At 34.0% G+C, this 17749-nt stretch overlaps 1 protein-coding gene across 1 annotated transcript; it reads right to left on the bottom strand.

The window, feature by feature from the left end:
* Positions 1-305: 305 nt before the first annotated feature.
* On the bottom strand, positions 306-1059 carry LOC18044008 (EEF1A lysine methyltransferase 3). The gene has a single exon (XM_006436772.2). The coding sequence runs from the start codon at positions 1005-1007 to the stop codon at positions 351-353; it is 657 nt and encodes a 218-aa protein (XP_006436835.1). The 5' UTR covers positions 1008-1059; the 3' UTR covers positions 306-350.
* Between the last annotated feature and the right edge of the window lie 16690 nt (positions 1060-17749).

The raw sequence follows: 17749 nt of genomic DNA on the forward strand, positions 1-17749 counted from the left end.
TGATGAAAACATAAAAGTAATTGAGTTAGGAACATATTTAAATATAAGATAAAAACTCTGATGATACTAAATTGATGAAAACATAAAAGTAATTGAACTAAAAGCATATATGAAAACAAAATCAAATTTATTTTTATTAATTTTTTTTAAAAAATAAGGGGTATAACTGATTCTTTCTTTTAAATAGACCAGTCTAACCCATCTGTAGGTCTGCTACTGCAAAATGTTATTTAATATTTCATCATATAACACTCGCTAATTTAATGTAGGGGGAAGAAGTAATTAATAATAATTTTTAGTTAATAAAGAAGAGAAAGTACAGGAAAAGTTAACAAGTGGCCTTCTAAGGCTCATGTGTTTGCCACGTGGAAATTCTCTTCATGCATGGGTGGTGTTAACTCATAAACAGCAAATGCTTCCGGACAACCCCCACCGAGTTGACACGTCAACTCTATAACCCTAAAACCCTGACTCATTATTAACTCGTGCAAGCAGTCACCGGTCCGTGTCCTCACCTCACTTACTGCCCAAACCACCGTGTGCCTCCCAGTCCCACACACCCTCTTCAAGGTCTTCCCCAACCCCACCATCTCTTCTGGATCATAAAACACGTCACTCATTATCACCATATCAAACTCGCCCAACTCACTGAGTTGACTCAGATCGTCAGAACCCCAAACGAGTTCCCTTACTTCGACTCGGTCTCCCAACCCGTTGGCCTCAACGTTGTTTATCAACCCAGGAAGCAGCGGCTTGACGTCGGTGAGAACAACTCGGGTCGCACCGAGCCGAGCCGCTGTCAGGCCTGGGAGGCCGGCTCCTGCGCCGAGCTCGAGCACGGACTTATTTTGAAAGTCGAAGTGTGTCGACATGAATTGGGCAAGAATCAGAGCGGAGTCCCAGAGCCATGCACCAGTGAGTGGGCGGCCGGTGACTGAGTCGCATAAATTGTCGAGTTCCTGAATTATGATGCTGTTGCTTCCTATCTCGATTTCTCTTGTGCTCATATTTGTTTTTGAAAAACAACTATAATTTGTGCCTTTTATTATGAGACTACATATTAATAAAAACAAAAAACAGTTGATTGATGAAAGCTGTATTTATTCTAACTTTTTAATATGTTCTAGATTCTTTTAATAAGCTTAAGTTGAACGCTTATATTAATCCTCCTATCTAGTACTAGACTTTTTTTTTTCGGGAGGGGGGACAGTACATGCATGTACGCCATACATGTATAAAAAATTAGCATTAGATTAAATGGAGTGGATCCAATAGCTGAGATTCCTTTTAATATTAAATAATAAAATAAAGGAAAGAAATGAAAACCTATAAAACCGGTAATTGAAATTAAAAAAAAAAAAAAAACCTTACCACTCCCTCCCTCATCTCACGTTCACCACTACCTCACCTCACACACGCCAAATGTCTCACCTCTCCCTCACCTCACACAGCCTCACCACCACTACCTCACCATATGTTTTAATATATATATATATATATATATATATATATATATATTGATTCCTTACATCAACACGAGAGAAAAAGGATGTTAGATTCTTACATCCACGGGCCTACAGCCAGATATTAAGCAATTCTTAAGAATAAGAGTTTTACAATGAATTAGATTCTTACATAATTTCATACTCCCGATTATTTTTGTCACCATCTTAGTTGAATCAACTTATTGAACTTACTTAGCAAGCATCAGTCATCTTTTAGTTTACAACCTTAATCTGAAATCCCTTCATTACTGCAAAACAATCTCTTCTCCTAAAGGGATCAATCAACAAACGATGTCTGTCAATAGACTAAGATGAATATAAAATCATAAAGGCTAAACCCTATGAATATTTAGTTGTAGAAGGCAGTATTGAGAATTTGGATGCTGATATGAACTAATGACTTGATGACATGTGGCAAAGAAAGTCAGCTAAATAAAGTCAGCTCGTTTAACCGCATGGCAGTATATCTCTCAAAGGACAGAAGATGAGCACCATGAGGGAAAATACAATTTTCGTTAATACGTCCAACATCAAGGGGTATTATTGAAGCTTAAATTTTGGTGGTTAGAGTTAGTGCATGAACAATACACGCCATCATGAGAAAGAATAAAATATATTTATTTTGGCGAAGAATAATGAGGCGACACCTTAGCTGTCTTTTGCTAGCTCCTAAAAAGCAATAAGACCACAAGGTTAAGAGGCTGCTACGTGGCCAGCTGTGGAGGCAGCTGGAGATTTTCTTTCCTCTCATACTCATTAGTGTCACCATCAAGAAGATGTCAAGAAAATTCACATAAACATGTCACTAGTATCACAAGCTCAATTTATAAGATTAATCCAATTAATACTAGAGCTTTATTGAAGTGTATGGAAGTGCAAACACACACAAAGATTATAATGCAAAACAATAAGCATGCGAATCCAAAATAATACGAGATGCTTACAAATTCTCAACTCAAATGCCTAAGGCCTTTCCAAATAGACAGAATCAATTCAATACTTGAGCCTTTAGTAATGTCCACAATATATAATTCTTTTTTAATAAGTAAGCTACCAGACATAAATAAAATTAAATGCATGATATAGATAATATAAAAACCATAAGCTCTACTTAAAATCAAAGGGTGTAGAACAGAGAGCCTTCGTACTAATTTCAGGGAAAACTTACACATGGCATTATATGCTTCACCAGGATCATCCGGCGAATCATCTAAGGTGCCTATATTTGCAAAAATCTCGAACGATGGGATATTGGATAGTTATCCCAGTTTTCTTTATAGCACGTGACATGACCACAAGTTCTCTATATGTTACAACATCTGATGATTTAGTAACAAATTAGAATTGACCTCAGAAGTATCAATTCGGCCAGGAGTAATAATAGGCCAAAAAATAGTTGCAATATCATCAAATGCACTATCTTTTAAGAATTGTTCTGTTGAAAAGTTAGGATCATGATCTATTTCTTTTGAACATAATTCCCACCTCTATTCAGATTTTTCACTCGAAGAACATTCTTCAATTATGCAAGGTGGGAACCTGAATATCAAAGTTGTCTGCCAAGAACTTTATCTTAAGAGGGATAAAAATTAATATAACCATGATCTAATAGAGATCTGAATTCTTTTAAAACGTAAACTACAAAAAAAAGTGCCTACTATAATAGGCAAAAACTGTTATAGTAGGGGGTGGATGACGGTTGTTCATACCGTCATTGTAGCCAGCATCAAGAATTGATGACAGAACAATACCATTCTTAATCTGTGATAGAAATTACCAGTCACATAGTTGTCATAACTTTATTTAGAGGGGAATATAATAATTTTGAATTTAGCTTTTTCTTTAAAATTTTGCGCGCCATATTTTGAATTTTTGGCGGGAAAATTAAATTTGGCGCGAAATGAAAATTATAATTAAATGATTTTTTTCCATTAATTCGAAATTTGAAATTATAATTAATAAAAAAATAGGTATTTGTTTGCATCATGAAATTATTATCATTTTAATAAAAATCCTGCAATTGATTTATTAGAAAATAATATTTCATAAATTAGCTAATTAATTAGATTATTAAAACTAATATTGCAATTAAAAATTCACTGACAAAGAAAATGAAATGGATAACATTGACTAATTATTGATAATTGTCAGCAAATATAATTTAATCAAATATGAGTGACAAGTCCAACATAAATAGTAGAGTATTGTAACAACATAAAAACTAAATTCCAGCAACATGTACAACACCAATGAACCATGATCAGTTCAATTCTAGTAGCATAAGGAAGCCAACAACAGAGTCATTTCTACCAACATGAAGAAAGCCAGCAACATAGTTCATTTCCAACAATACAAAAGGAAGCCAACAATACTGATCAGACAACACCAGCTGTACCCAAATGTGAAAATCCAACATAAGAAGAACCGAAATGTGTAAAATTACATTAATATCCAGGACCTATTTTCCAAACAAAGAAAAAAACTAGCCAACTCCAGCAGTACCCACCATCTTCATCATATTCCAACAAAGAAGTATAATAAGCTTGATAACTGCACAAGTAAAATATACCTTCATCAAATTCAAAGTCCATGACCACATATAGATTAGAATATTAGGCAATAGAATAATAGCTACTAAATTAATGTATTTCATCAATGAACTCGCAATAACAACATAATAGGTAAAGGTTACCTCACATAACAGCAAGTACTTCAGAAAAATGGTTTGCCCACTCAATACAGATTTCATCTAATTCAGCATCAGAATATGTTGTCTTTCCGTTGAACTATTTATGAAAATTAAAAATTATGTAGTGAAGCTTTGACACAGGACATGTTCTTTTTTATGAAGCAAATTATGATAAAGGAACTCACATTGTTCATTAGTAAAGAGAAGTCATTAATCAAGTCTTTCATGAATCTCATGACGTAAAATCCACACACGACTGAACTTGCTGGTTGTTGCGGGACCTATTCACAATCAGCAATTGCACAAATTATTATAATAACAATTAAGCATGGTAATATATAATTATAATTAAAGTAATAGTTCATACTTTTACAAATCTGACAATCTTATTATAATTCTATTTCTCTTTACCTTCTTGTGCTATAAACATTGTGATAGAGTTGTATACAAAAATAAATTGTAACAAAGTATCTGTAAACTATGTAAAAGTAATTTTATATTGACAATGGTAATCAAAGAAAATGAACATACACATTAATGAGCTCTTTTAAATCATCATCAGGATCTCCCCCCATAAGAATTGAGATAATAAACTTACTTTTTCAACACATCAAAGATGACTAGCACCTAATGATAACTATAACAAAAGAAAGAACATTAAGGTAGCAATTTCAATAAATTAAGGCAAGAAAGGAAATTAATATGAGCTGAAAAGTATTAAAGGAGCATACTAGGGATTATAAGGCATAAAGATGAATTGTCCATTCTTTGTTTTTTTTAATCGATCACAAACTCCACGTGCCCTAAGGTCAAATGATGCAGTAGGATTACGTTCTTCGCCTAGTGAAACCAGACTCGGATGAACGAATCCAAATGGTTTGACTCCTCTTTTCCTAAGGAGAATAGAAGCATACAACATCCTGATAAACAATAGACAAACAATGTTTAAGTCCATTAATTGGAACTCCCATAAAAAGTACACATAAAACTAGAATGATTATAAATCACTTACGCAATATAGACTTCGATTATGTTTACTCCTATAGCATCCATTGACAGAATCGCACTGCAGTATGTCCTATCTCTGTTTTACAGCTTCTGTATGTCCTATCTCTATTATATCATTATGTAGTTCTGTTGATTCAAAGGTCAAATTTTTTTTGTGCCTTGATGTTTAGGGTTGCCATTTTTTTTTCCTTATAACAAATCATCAGGCATCTCCACTGGGATTTCAGTTGGATTCAATCTTAGACTCTTTCTTGGAATGACATAGAGTCTTTTGGCAGGTGTATCTTTGTTTTCGTTTGCTATGTCAGTCACTTTCTTACAGTTTAGTATTGGCAGGTTCCTACCTGTTGTGTTTTTAGGTGTCCCTTGTTTTTTTTTTTTAAATGATCAGGCTACTACGAACATAATTGTTCAGTGTGATTGGCACAAATAGTTCCTAAATACTCTAAATTTATCTTACAAATTAGTGAATAGTATCAAAGAAAATCCAGAAACAACATATGTATAAATAGTAAACTTACAACAAACTAAATCAACAAACAACAAGTAAGAATAGTTAAACTACAACAACCCTTATTCAACAACAACAAGTATATATAGTTAAGTAGAAGAAGTAAAAGAGTGATGATACAACCAAAAACTCTTGTACAAACTGATTTTGCATCAATTCATTGGTTGAATGCAAATACAAAATAATGAAAATAAATCATGTGGGCCAAGAGATATTTAATTTAACCAATTTTATTATGCCACATTAGTTTGTACAAGAGTTTATGGCTATATCATTACTCGAAGTAAAATTGCAACAAACTAAATCTAGAAATAGTAAGTAAAAATAGTAACAAACTGACCTTTGGTGTTTCAGTAGCTGCTTCAACTTTAACAGAGTTTATGCCATCATCTCCAACAACATTATTGTTTTCAACAGGTACGTGAGGGTAGCTGGAACTTGCTATATCTGAATGGCGAGGTATTTTTCTCAGTTCATTTCTCATTTCTTCCAACTGACAATTAGTTGATTCCTTCCATAGACGGTCCTCTCTTTCCCTTTCTCTATCAGCAGGCCTCTGGAAAGTTTGAAAATACATAGACGAGGTTACAAACTTGCCCACTCCTTGCATATGACCACGTCTTGGAGCTTTTCCCAAAGATTGTGCGAGAATATCATTTTTTCGGGATGACCACATCTTCTCTTTCTTAGCTTCCATCTCCAGTTTATCCTACCACATAAACGAATTAAGTAATCACAACAACAAAAATTATAGTAGTAAGAAAAAAATTTCTTACGATTTTTTTAATAACTGGTTCAACATTGGGGTGGTATCCTTTGTTTTTCATTTGCCGAGCTCTGTTCTAAAAAACACTTCTGTCCGCTTCTTCTTCAGTAAGGCCTGTTTTTGAGCACTGTAAAAATGTGAATCATAAAATAAAATGTTAGTAACGATCATTATTTGCACCAACCAAACAATTTTAATAAACAACAGTAAAATGTAAGCAACTAACTCACTGTACATACTACTTCTTGCATTAACCCAACGTAACCTTTTCTACTTAGGTGATGATTAAACTTGTTTTGTGCCCGCCTAAGTTTATTCACACCACTAACTTTTTGCTTAAAACAACAAACATATAATGGATAAACATATAAGGAAAAATGTCATAAGTGAATTAGACACACTCACTTGAAATGTTTTAGATAGTTTTTCTTTCACAAACTTAACCCAACTTTCCTTATCAATAGTGCTGTACCATGCTGATGGCTTGAAAAGCCTTTTACGTTCATTAACAAATGGTAAAACATAGTTCCTCATTAAAGTGTACTTAAAGTTCCGAAATGCAGCTCCGATGGCTTGTAGTACCTGCTTCCTACTTCGAGGATGAACAATGAAGTAGACCTTCAAGTTTCAAAATGAAAATGTGAGAATGAAGATATTTACAATCGTGAAATAAAGTTTATTTCTAATTTCAAATTTTTCCAGCAACAATAAAACTAAACATATCCTCTTAATTTCTTATTTTATATCTTAATAAACTCTCATAGACGTTCCTTCGTATCATTTGGAACCCTACGCCAATCATTGTAAAAGATTAGAATTAATGTACGAGCCAAAACACCCATATACATAGCCAACTCAATGGCTTCTTCACCAACTGGAACACTAAGGCTATTGTATTTGACCATAAACTTTCTACTTCTTTTCATCTTCTTGTTTTGTTCTGACCCAATAGTGCCACCTCTGCTTCGCTCATTGCTCTTAGGTTCATCCTCATTACCATCTCCAAACTCATCAAGATCAGGGACATGATTGGCCATGGGCGTTCCAGGATCATATTCTTCGCAGATAAGTGCCTCATGGTACTCTAATTCCTCACCAACAAATTCATCATTTTGTTCATCTAAAAACTCATCGAAATAAGCATCAAATTGCTCAAGCGAAGAAATCTAAGGGACATTTTTTCCTTTATCCATGATGAATATCACAACTGTAGAACAAAAATCAAATAATGAGAGTATATTAACATATAAAAACTGCCAAAAAATTAAAAATAAAATAATAACAGATAGCATAAAATACTTCTTGTATTAACCGTAACATATATAATTTCTCCCACTCAACAGACTACACATACAAATAAACACAAAAATGATATTCAAGGTCTAATCCAAATTCCCTCCTGGCTGTCTTGTGCGTACATTGCAGCATCATCGTCAACAGAGTTTATGTTATCAACACTTGGAATTCAGTGGTCAACGAAGGGTATTCCACTACATCTTCACTTCTTTGTGTGGGTTTACCTCTTCTAGGCATTTAGCATACAACTGACCACTTCTTATCAAGCTGATCAAATACATAAAAAACTTGGTTGGCTCGAGAAGCTAAAATAAATGGATCAGATTTATGGCTCAATTGTTGCAAGTCTACCAAAGTAAATCCGAGTCTATCATTCATAACTTCACCTCTGGTATGTACCCAATCACACTTTATTATTGGAATTCTAAAGATAACATAATCTAGATCCCAAATCTCTTTAATCACTCCATAGTATGTGATGTTAGAAGTGACAGACATGATTTTTATCTTTTGAACTTGTGACTGAAATTGTTTGTGCAACCAATGACACTCTACTATTTTTAGTAACTCTATTTAAGTCTCGATCTCTTGTAACAAAGTGAAAACCATTTATGTCATAATCAGGATGTTGGCAAACATAAGGACAAGGCCCTTGGGATAACCAACAGATTGTTTGAGTAACATCGTGACCGTTCTCTATCAACACATTTACCTATCATTAATCGACAAGAATATAATGCTAAACAAGCACAAACCAAAACTGAAAGGAAAAATTGAATTAATTATACTTTAGTTCCTTCAAAACCTTATATGTTAGCCAATTCACAAATGTTTGGCTATATTCATCTTGCAACTACTTCTCATTTTTTTGTGGATGAAAAAGTTGTAACCAATCCATATACTCTCTAAAAATCAGTTACAAATTTTTTTTTTTAGGTTCCTAAACTACCAAAACATGACATCAATAAAGTTAAAATAACACAAGTTAGATACCATCACCTTCTATAAGGCTGAACTTCTTTAGTGTTATGCAAAACATACAAGTGTGCTTGATGTAATGAAGTTCGATCAACTTTCTCTGCTGCCAAATCTTCTTCATATGAAATGAGAGAGCCAATTAAATCATCAAGAGGTAAAGTATTTAAATTTTTGGCCTCTTCAATAGTAATTCTTTTAGGTCTCCATTCTTTTGGAAGTGACCTAATGATTTTCTTTACTTTCTCACTATTTGAGAAAGTTTTTCCTAGGGCTCCTAGAGTGTTCACTATGTCCGTAAATCTAGTATACATAGAGCACCCACTCTCATTTTGTTCCATTTGAAACAATTCATATTGTCGAGTGTACTTACTAATTTTAGACTCTTTCACTTGATTAGTCCATTCATAAACAACTTCACGTTTGTACCAAATTTCATTTGCACTTTCCCAACTAGACACTCTATGAAACTCTTTCTTATCTTGTGCACAAAACAAGGCATTCATAGCTTTGGAATTTAGAGATGCTTTTCTCTTTTCCAATTCATTCCATTCCCGTGAAGGTTTTGGAATATCTTCCCCGACTTCATTTTTAGTCAAAGGCATGAATGGACCATCACATACAATTTCCCAAATTTCATAATCTAGTATTTGTAAATAAATTCTCATCCTGGTTTTCCAATACGGGTAGTCATTTTCGTCAAAGAACGGTAGTCTAGTTGTGGACTGTCTTTCCCTAAAAGTTGAGTCATTTTGGGTTGCCATAGATCTTTTACTCTAGACGATTAAGTCCTAACAAGAGAACCAAGCTCTGATACCAAATGAATTCTGGTTATGTAACCCAAGAGGGGGGGGGGGGTGAATTGGATTTCTAAAAATTATTCAATTCTAATGCAAACCTTAATATAAATCTTAAAACGAATTTAAAGCAATGACTAATAAATCAATCACAATATAAAAAGATAAGGGAAGAGAGATTCAAACACGATGATTTTTACGTGGTTCAGCCAACCTCGCGTACGTCCACGCCTCCAAGCTTTCCGGGCTTGAGGATTCAACTAAACAAGCCTCCATGGCTTCAAATGCTTACAATTGACTTCCAAGTTGTCAATAAACCTTTACAATAAGAGATTATCCTCAATCTCTTAACCCAAGTGCATCGCAACACTTACAATCACTCAAAACAAAAGATTACAAATTATTTTTCTCACACAATATTTAAGATTACAAATCAATGGCCAATGTGTGAATAGATGAAGAATGAATGTGTTTAAAGCTCTTTGAAGATTGTATTATTGAATATAAGCTCAATGATAATGTTGTGATCAACCTTTGTTTGAACTTGAATGAGCTTATTTATAGTTGGAGCCAAAAATTAGCCGTTACAGACTGTCTGCCCTCAAACGGTTCACCGTTTATCCTTTAATGGTTAACCGTTTATTCTGGTCAAAGTTACCGTTGGGCCAAATTTCAAATAAACGGTTTGCCGTTTAGGCTTACCCTTTCACTATTAAATTTCAGAGACCTGCAAGATAAACTTCAGCTATCCATTTTCACTAAACGGTTAAAGATTAGCAGGAAATGGCATTCTAGAATTTATCGGTTAGCCGTTTGTTATTAACGGTTCGCCGTTTATTTCCAGTAACCTGCAAAACACATTAGCCTTATCCATTTGTCGTAATCGGTTAGAGCTTAATCAATTTGTTACTCTCTGGATTTAATCGGTTAATCATTTCAAAATAAATGGTGAACCGTTTATTTCCAGAATCACAGTTTTAGCCAAAAATTGCAGGAAGTTATTTTCCAATTGAAGTTTAATAGATATCCATCTTTCATGAACATAATTTAGAAAGATTATAAGGCTTTCTTTTGTTAATGAATAGCTCCAACAAAAAATATTTAAAGTTTGTGATCATCAAAATCAATATTGTGAACATATACTTGTTAACATTCTCCTTCTTTTTGATGATGACAAACTTCATTCAATATTATGCATCTTATGTTCCCCCTTAATATGTGCTCCCCCTAAATGTATGGCCAATTAAAAATACATGTCCAATAAACAGATTGTACATGAGCTACAGATTATACATGAGCATTAATCTCTCCCCCTTCATCATCAAAAAGAAAAGAGAGAAAAGAAAAACGTAAATCATAGAATTGAGAAAGAAATTACCCAAATCAAGCGAGCAAAACATTTTGGCAGAGGTTCCCTGTAAAATGAGACAAATCCTCAAATACGAAATAAGATCAAAACACTTCCAAATATGCTAAACAAGTCTCCATATACCAACAACTCCATCATCCAACATATAGTCATCCAATATCAATAACATCACAAAAAAAATCTATCATCAAAATCATAGAAAAGTAGTAAAGTATACCAAATCAAAATATAAAGAGCAACACACAAATAAACATAAGATGAAATGTATGTGCGAATATGATAGTCAGAAACTAAGAAGGAGGCTATGAAGAGGTTCTACCAGGGTTATATCCAAAATATCCAAGAAGACGGCGTTGAGCAGTAATGATCTCATAGTGCTGATCGATACTTTGCTCCTGAAAAGTCTGAAACTGAGAGCGGAGCTACTGCTGATCTTGTGAGAGAGAGTCCAATCTATCTAGAATTAGTTGCTACCTCTCGAAAATCCTGCGAACATCATTAGCTAACTGCTTCAAAATGTCCGATGCTGGGGGCTCAGCAGAAGTACGAGGATGTTCAGGAACAAAAGATGGCTCGAGAGCGGTAGGCTGCTCAGGAGCTAGAGGCGGCTCAGAAGTGGAGGGAATATTAGTGTCCATCTCACGCTCCTCAGTGTCAGAGTCAGCTGGAGGTTGGGGGACAGAACGACGGCGCGAAGGTGGGGGATGAGCTCCTAGTCTAAAATCCAGAAGCTGATCGGGAGAATAAACATCGTTGAGCATCCAATCATCCTCTGGAGCAATCAAAGTATCCCGGGTTTTAGAGGTGGCAGTCTTGATCCATTTGCCATTCCTTCTAGAGAATCCAATGTTAGTCATGGCCTCTGGGCCAATCCATTTGGTCTCCGTATAACCTGCATCCCGAAGAGGCACCTCAAAGTGCCGCAGTATCTTAGAAATTATGCTGCCATAGGGAAGCAAGCAGTGGTTAACAGTGAGAGTACTCAGTATGTGCCTTAAAATAACATAGCCAAGGTTAATGGGTCGTCCTGAAATAAGGCTATCTAATAAGCCAACGTCTAACCTCGTGACCTCATCCAAGTAACCCTTCCTGGGTGTAATGATATGCTGTAAAATCGTGTGGAGGATGCGAACTTGAAGAGGTAATAGTTGAGACCGAAAATGTAAATTACAAATGTCATTAGTCAAGCCTCGACGGTGACAAATATTTTGGACACCACGATGATGAGAAAAGCTACTAAATAAGAGGGCTTTCCTGGCTGTATAAATCCTGTGTCCATCATCAGAAATCCCTAGAATATTGGTCAAGAGCTCAACATCAATCTCAATAGGAACACCCCAACTTAAGTAACTATTCTGTCTAATCGAGTTTCAGAAATTTCTATGTTTGAATAGAAAACTATGTTTGAATAGAAAACACGGACTAAATTTGGATATACTCGATCATCAAAATCAATGGCAGACTCCCAAGGTCGAAGCATATTTCTAACACTTCTATCACACATGATTAAATCCTTAAAATCTTTTATGTCAACATAGTAAGAATCTAATACCTTTCGGCCCATAAAGCGATCCTCGAAGCGCTTGTACAATGGTGCTGTGGGAAGATGAAGTCTTTCGAATTCAGATGTCTCCCGTGGTGGAATGAGAGTTCTTTGAGGTGTAGCTTTCCTCATTCGAGTGGAACGGGTGGAGGTAACCATGGTGATGACCAGTGACAGTAATGAATTTTTGAGGAAAGTAAATTTGGAAGAAAAGTAATCGATTATTGAGTCAAGAGTGAGTAAAGGATGTGAAATTATGGCTCAATTTGGTTGAGGCAGGGCAAAATTTCGGTCAAAATAGAGAAAATCTGTTCGGTTGCCTTTAGGGTTTGGATTTGGGATTTTTGGATTTTGGGCTTGATTTGAAGATTTTAATCGCTGAGAGTGTTCTAAAGATGAAGCAGAATAAATTTAGCAGTGTGATTTTGCAAGAAAATGAAGAAAAATGAAGGATTGAAGAAGGAGAAAGCTTTGACTACGCAACAATGGCTGAAACGGTAAGAGGGTAGATGAAGAAGGAGAAGAAACCCTTGGAATAATTTTATATTTCACAAAAACGGCGAACCGTTTATTTAAACGTTGAGGGAGTAACTTCCAGAGGGTAATTAATAGAAAAACGGTGAAAGGTTATTCTATTAACTATTGAGGGGTAACTTCCAGTGAGCTCTCTATTAGGGGTGGGCAAAAAAACCGTAGTGTTAAAAAAACCGAACCGAACCGACAGTTTTTCTAATTCGGTTCGGTTTTTATTTTTAAAAAAAACTGAATATACCGTTTGTAAAAAAAATCGAAATGTCGGTTCGGTATTCGGTTCACTTAGCTGAACCGAAAAACTGAATTATTTTTTGATTTTATTCAAATCAAACATGTGTTCTTTCTCTTTATAACATTATGATTATGTTTATATAGATGGAGTATTGGAGTTTGGTTATGTATTTTGAAATTTTAATATTTCATATTTTGGGAGTATCTTATTAATAGTTAGTAAGATATTAGTGATAAAATGTGTTTTGAATACTTTGTATTTATTGTTAATATTTGTAATAAAATTAGGATAAATTAATTGTTGAAAAAAATTATTATATTCATGAGGCCCAATGGGCTAAAAATTTAAAAATTCAAAATAGGCCCAGAACTGAAAAAACCGAACCGAACCGAACCGATCCGAAAAGAACCGTTTGAGTTCGGTTCTTTTTATAAAATAACCGATTTAAATCGGTTCTACTTAATTTCGAACCGAACCGAACCGAACCGTGCCCACCCCTACTCTCTGTCTTTAAACGGTTTACCGATTGCATCAAACGGTAAAAGGGTAAATGGCAAACATCATATTTTGGTTCTGGAATTAAACGATACATCATTTATTGAGAAACAGTTATCCGTTTATTTTATCTACAATTTCACACATTTGATTTAATTTTTGGCCAGTAAATAATACATTCCAAGATCATTTAATTGATCTAAAAATATTTTATAAGCCATTTTAATGCATGACTCATGAACTTACATGTATTCAAACAATCAATTCAAATAAACATTTAAGAATTAATAAAGCAAAAACATCACTTGTTTATCATGCTTAAGCATTTAATAACTATTAAATCATCAAATCATCAATCATTCAATTAATTCAATAGACTTAATATTATGAATAGAAATGTTAATGCGAAAATTTCATCATCCCAAGTTCATGTCGAATTTTCAAAAATTATTCTTCACCAAGAGGTTTGATAAAAATATCGGCAAGTTCTTTTTTTGTAGAAATAAACTCTAGTGCAATATCTCCCTTTTGAACATGATCTCTCAAGAAATGATGTCTTATTTCTATATGCTTGGTTCTAGAGTGTTGAATGGGATTCTTTGAAAGATTTATAGCACTAGTATTATCACACTTAATAAGAATTTATTCAAGGTTAATGCCATAGTCTCTAAGTGTTTGTTTCATCCAAAGAGCTTGTGCACAACAACTTCTTGCAGCTATATATTCAGCCTCGGTAGTTGAAAGTGCAACAGAATTTTGTTTCTTGCTAAACCATGAAACAAGTGAGTGACCTAGAATATGACAAGTTCCACTAGTGCTTTTCCTATCAACTTTATAACCGACAAAATTCGCATCCGAATAGCATGTTAAATCTATATGAGTTTCTCTAGGATACCAAAGGCCGAGATCTATAGTTCTACTTAAATAGCGAAAAATTTGTTTTACAGCAAGTAAATGGGATTCCTTGGGACATGATTGAAATCTTACGCACAAACAAACACTAAACATGATATCGAGTCTACTTGCAGTTAAATAAAGTAAAGATCCGATCATATCTCGATACATTTTGATATCCACTTCTTTGCCTTTTTCATCTTTGTCAAGCTTGGTTGTTGTGCTCATCGGAGTATTTTTGGTCTTTGAGTCATCAATGCCGAATCTCTTGAGTAGATCTTTCACATACTTGGCTTGATTTATGAAAATTCCTTCCTCATTTTGTTTTATTTGCAACCTAAGGAAGTACTTCAACTCTCCCATAATACTCATTTCAAATTCATTACTCATACAAGATGAAAATTCTTTACACAACAATTCATTAGTAGAACAAAAAATAATATCATCAACATAAATTTGAACAACAAGTATATCTTTGTTCTTATTCTTAACAAAGAGAGTAGTATCCGCTTTACCCATTGAAAAATCATTATCTAACAAGAAATTCTTAAGCCTATCATACCATGCTTTAGGTGCTTGTTTTAATCCATACAAAACTTTAAACAACTTATAAACATGATTTGAAAATTTTTCATTTTCAAAACCAAGGGGTTGTTTTACATACACTTCTTCCATAATATAACTATTTAAGAAAGCACTTTTCACATCCATTTGAAATAAGATGAAATCTTTATGGCATGCAAATGCCAACAACATCCTAATTGGTTCTAGTCTAGCTACGGGTGCAAATGTTTCATCAAAATCAATTCCTTCTTTTTGGTTGTAACCTTGAGCCATTAATATAGCTTTATTCCTTACAACCACACCGGATTCATCAATCTTATTTCTAAATAGTCATTTAGTACCTATGACGGATTGATGTTCCGGTTTAGGAACTAATTCCCATACATTATTTTTCTCAAATTGATTTAACTCCTCTTGCATTGCCATAATCCAAGATTCATCATTTTCAGCATCCACAAAGGATTTTGGTTCAATTTGAGAAATAAATGCAGCATGCTCACAAGTATTTCTAAATGATGATCTAGTAGTTATGCCACGTGAGGGATCTCCTAAAATTGCATCCCTAGGGTGAGAAGAAACATACCTCCACTCCTTGGGGAGTGTTTGAGAAGTACCTTTATGTTGCTTCATGTTTGTTTGTTCTTCTTGTCCATTCTCTTGATTTCTTTGTGCTGCATTCTCGTATTTATCCTTTGATGATTCTTCTTGTAACTCTCTATCTGCATTATCATAAATAATTAATTTCTCCATAGTGGAGGGGTTAGACTCATCAAATGTAACATGCATAGACTCTTCCACAACCAAAGTTCTTTTATTATACACTCTATAAGCTTTGCTTGTGCTTGAATATCCAAGAAAAATACCAACATCAGATTTTGAATCAAATTTACTAACATTATCTTTTGTATTCAAAATAAAACATGTGCATCCAAAAACTTTGAAATAGCCAATGTTGGGTTTTCTATTGAGTTGAGGTCTAATTAACACCCTATTTAAAACGTAACAAGCGGTGTTAACGGCTTCGGCCTAAAATTATTTTGGTAAATTATTCTCATTCAATATAGTCCTAGTCATTTCTTGAATAGACCTATTCTTTCTCTCAACAACTCCATTTTGTTGTGGAGTCTTAGGTGATGAAAATTGATGCTCAATGCCAAAATCATTACAAAGATTTTCAAATGCATGATTTTCAAATTCTCCACCATGATCACTTCTAATACAAGTAATAGAATAACCTTTTTTATTTTGAACCTTTTTATAGAAAATTCTAAAAGCATAAAAGACATCATCTTTATTAGCTAAGAACAAGACCCATGTGTATCTAGAATAATCATCCAAAATCACAAATGCATAATATTTGCCATTTAAACTAGCATACCTAGAAGGTCTAAATAAATCCATGTGAAGAAGTTGAAGTGGTTTTGAAGTGGAAATATGATTTTTGTTTTTAAATGATGTTTTGATTTGTTTTCCAAATTGATAAGTTTCACAAATTCTATTATTTTGAAAACCGATTTTTGGAAGATGATAACTCTAGGAAATGAGAGTTATTACATCAATTCTAGAGTTAAATCAAGATCATTTAGAGAGCAAGTAAGGTGTTTTTATTATATTTTGGTTACCTTTTGTATAAACATTCATTTTAGTTGGGTTTTAATAAGTTTTGTTTAAATCAAGTAATTTGTTCTAAAAACAGGTGCATAATTGTAGGTTTTAAATTCATAAGGGGATGCTGAGACATTAGATGAGCAAGAGGAGGAAAGAAGATGGCCACAAAAGAAGACAAGCACAATCGAGAATAATGATGTGCTATTGTGGATGCTAGAGCAACCAGTACTGCAGCAATCAGAGAGTAATGCGGGAGAAAGCTTAAAGCGTGGGTCAGCCATAAAATCGTGATCTGCATGTTTCCTAATTTAAACGCATGCACGCGCATGGACTTTGGGTCTTTTTACCCTAATTTGCTATATAAAAGGAGGCGTGCACCACATAGATAGGCGGCAAGGAATTATCATAAAAAATAATTAAAAAGGCAAGAAGAAGGAGATCAAGATTTAGGAGTGCTATTCGGAAACAAAGAAAAGAATCGTGCATAATTATTTCTCTTTCATCGTGCTCAACTTATATTTTCTCTTCTTCTTTAAATTGTTTGGATGTATTCTGAGGTCAATATATTTGTGTTTATTTTTCTCATCCAAATTATGAACTAAATTTATTTGTGGTTGAGTGACAAATAATCCAATGGGTTCTTGACTGTTCTTTTATGTTGTTATGGTAATGCTGTAGCATTATACTCTAGTAGTTTTTATAAATACAACTGTTATTTCGGTTGACCACCCATTTAATAGTTTCAGTTAAGATAGAGCAGCAAAATGACATGTCTTAGCAGACATTATTAGAGTATTACTTGTTCTTAAGTCAAGTTTCCTGGATTAGGTTACCTTAAATCCCATAAGGGCAATACTTGAAGTTAAGATTTGTGACACTCTAGACATAGGTGTTCACCTTGTAGGGTGGAGAGATTAAATGTTATAATGCCGTACCATAAATATATGAGCAACTGGTCATTGT

The sequence above is a fragment of the Citrus clementina genome, unplaced genomic scaffold, assembly GCF_000493195.1.
Source record: "Citrus clementina cultivar Clemenules unplaced genomic scaffold, Citrus_clementina_v1.0 scaffold_4, whole genome shotgun sequence".
NCBI classification, from domain to species: Eukaryota; Viridiplantae; Streptophyta; class Magnoliopsida; order Sapindales; family Rutaceae; genus Citrus; species Citrus x clementina.

Bases quoted from the DNA above. Each gene is read 5' to 3' on its own strand.
- LOC18044008 (XM_006436772.2), bottom strand. From the start codon at position 1,007: ATGAGCACAAGAGAAATCGAGATAGGAAGCAACAGCATCATAATTCAG.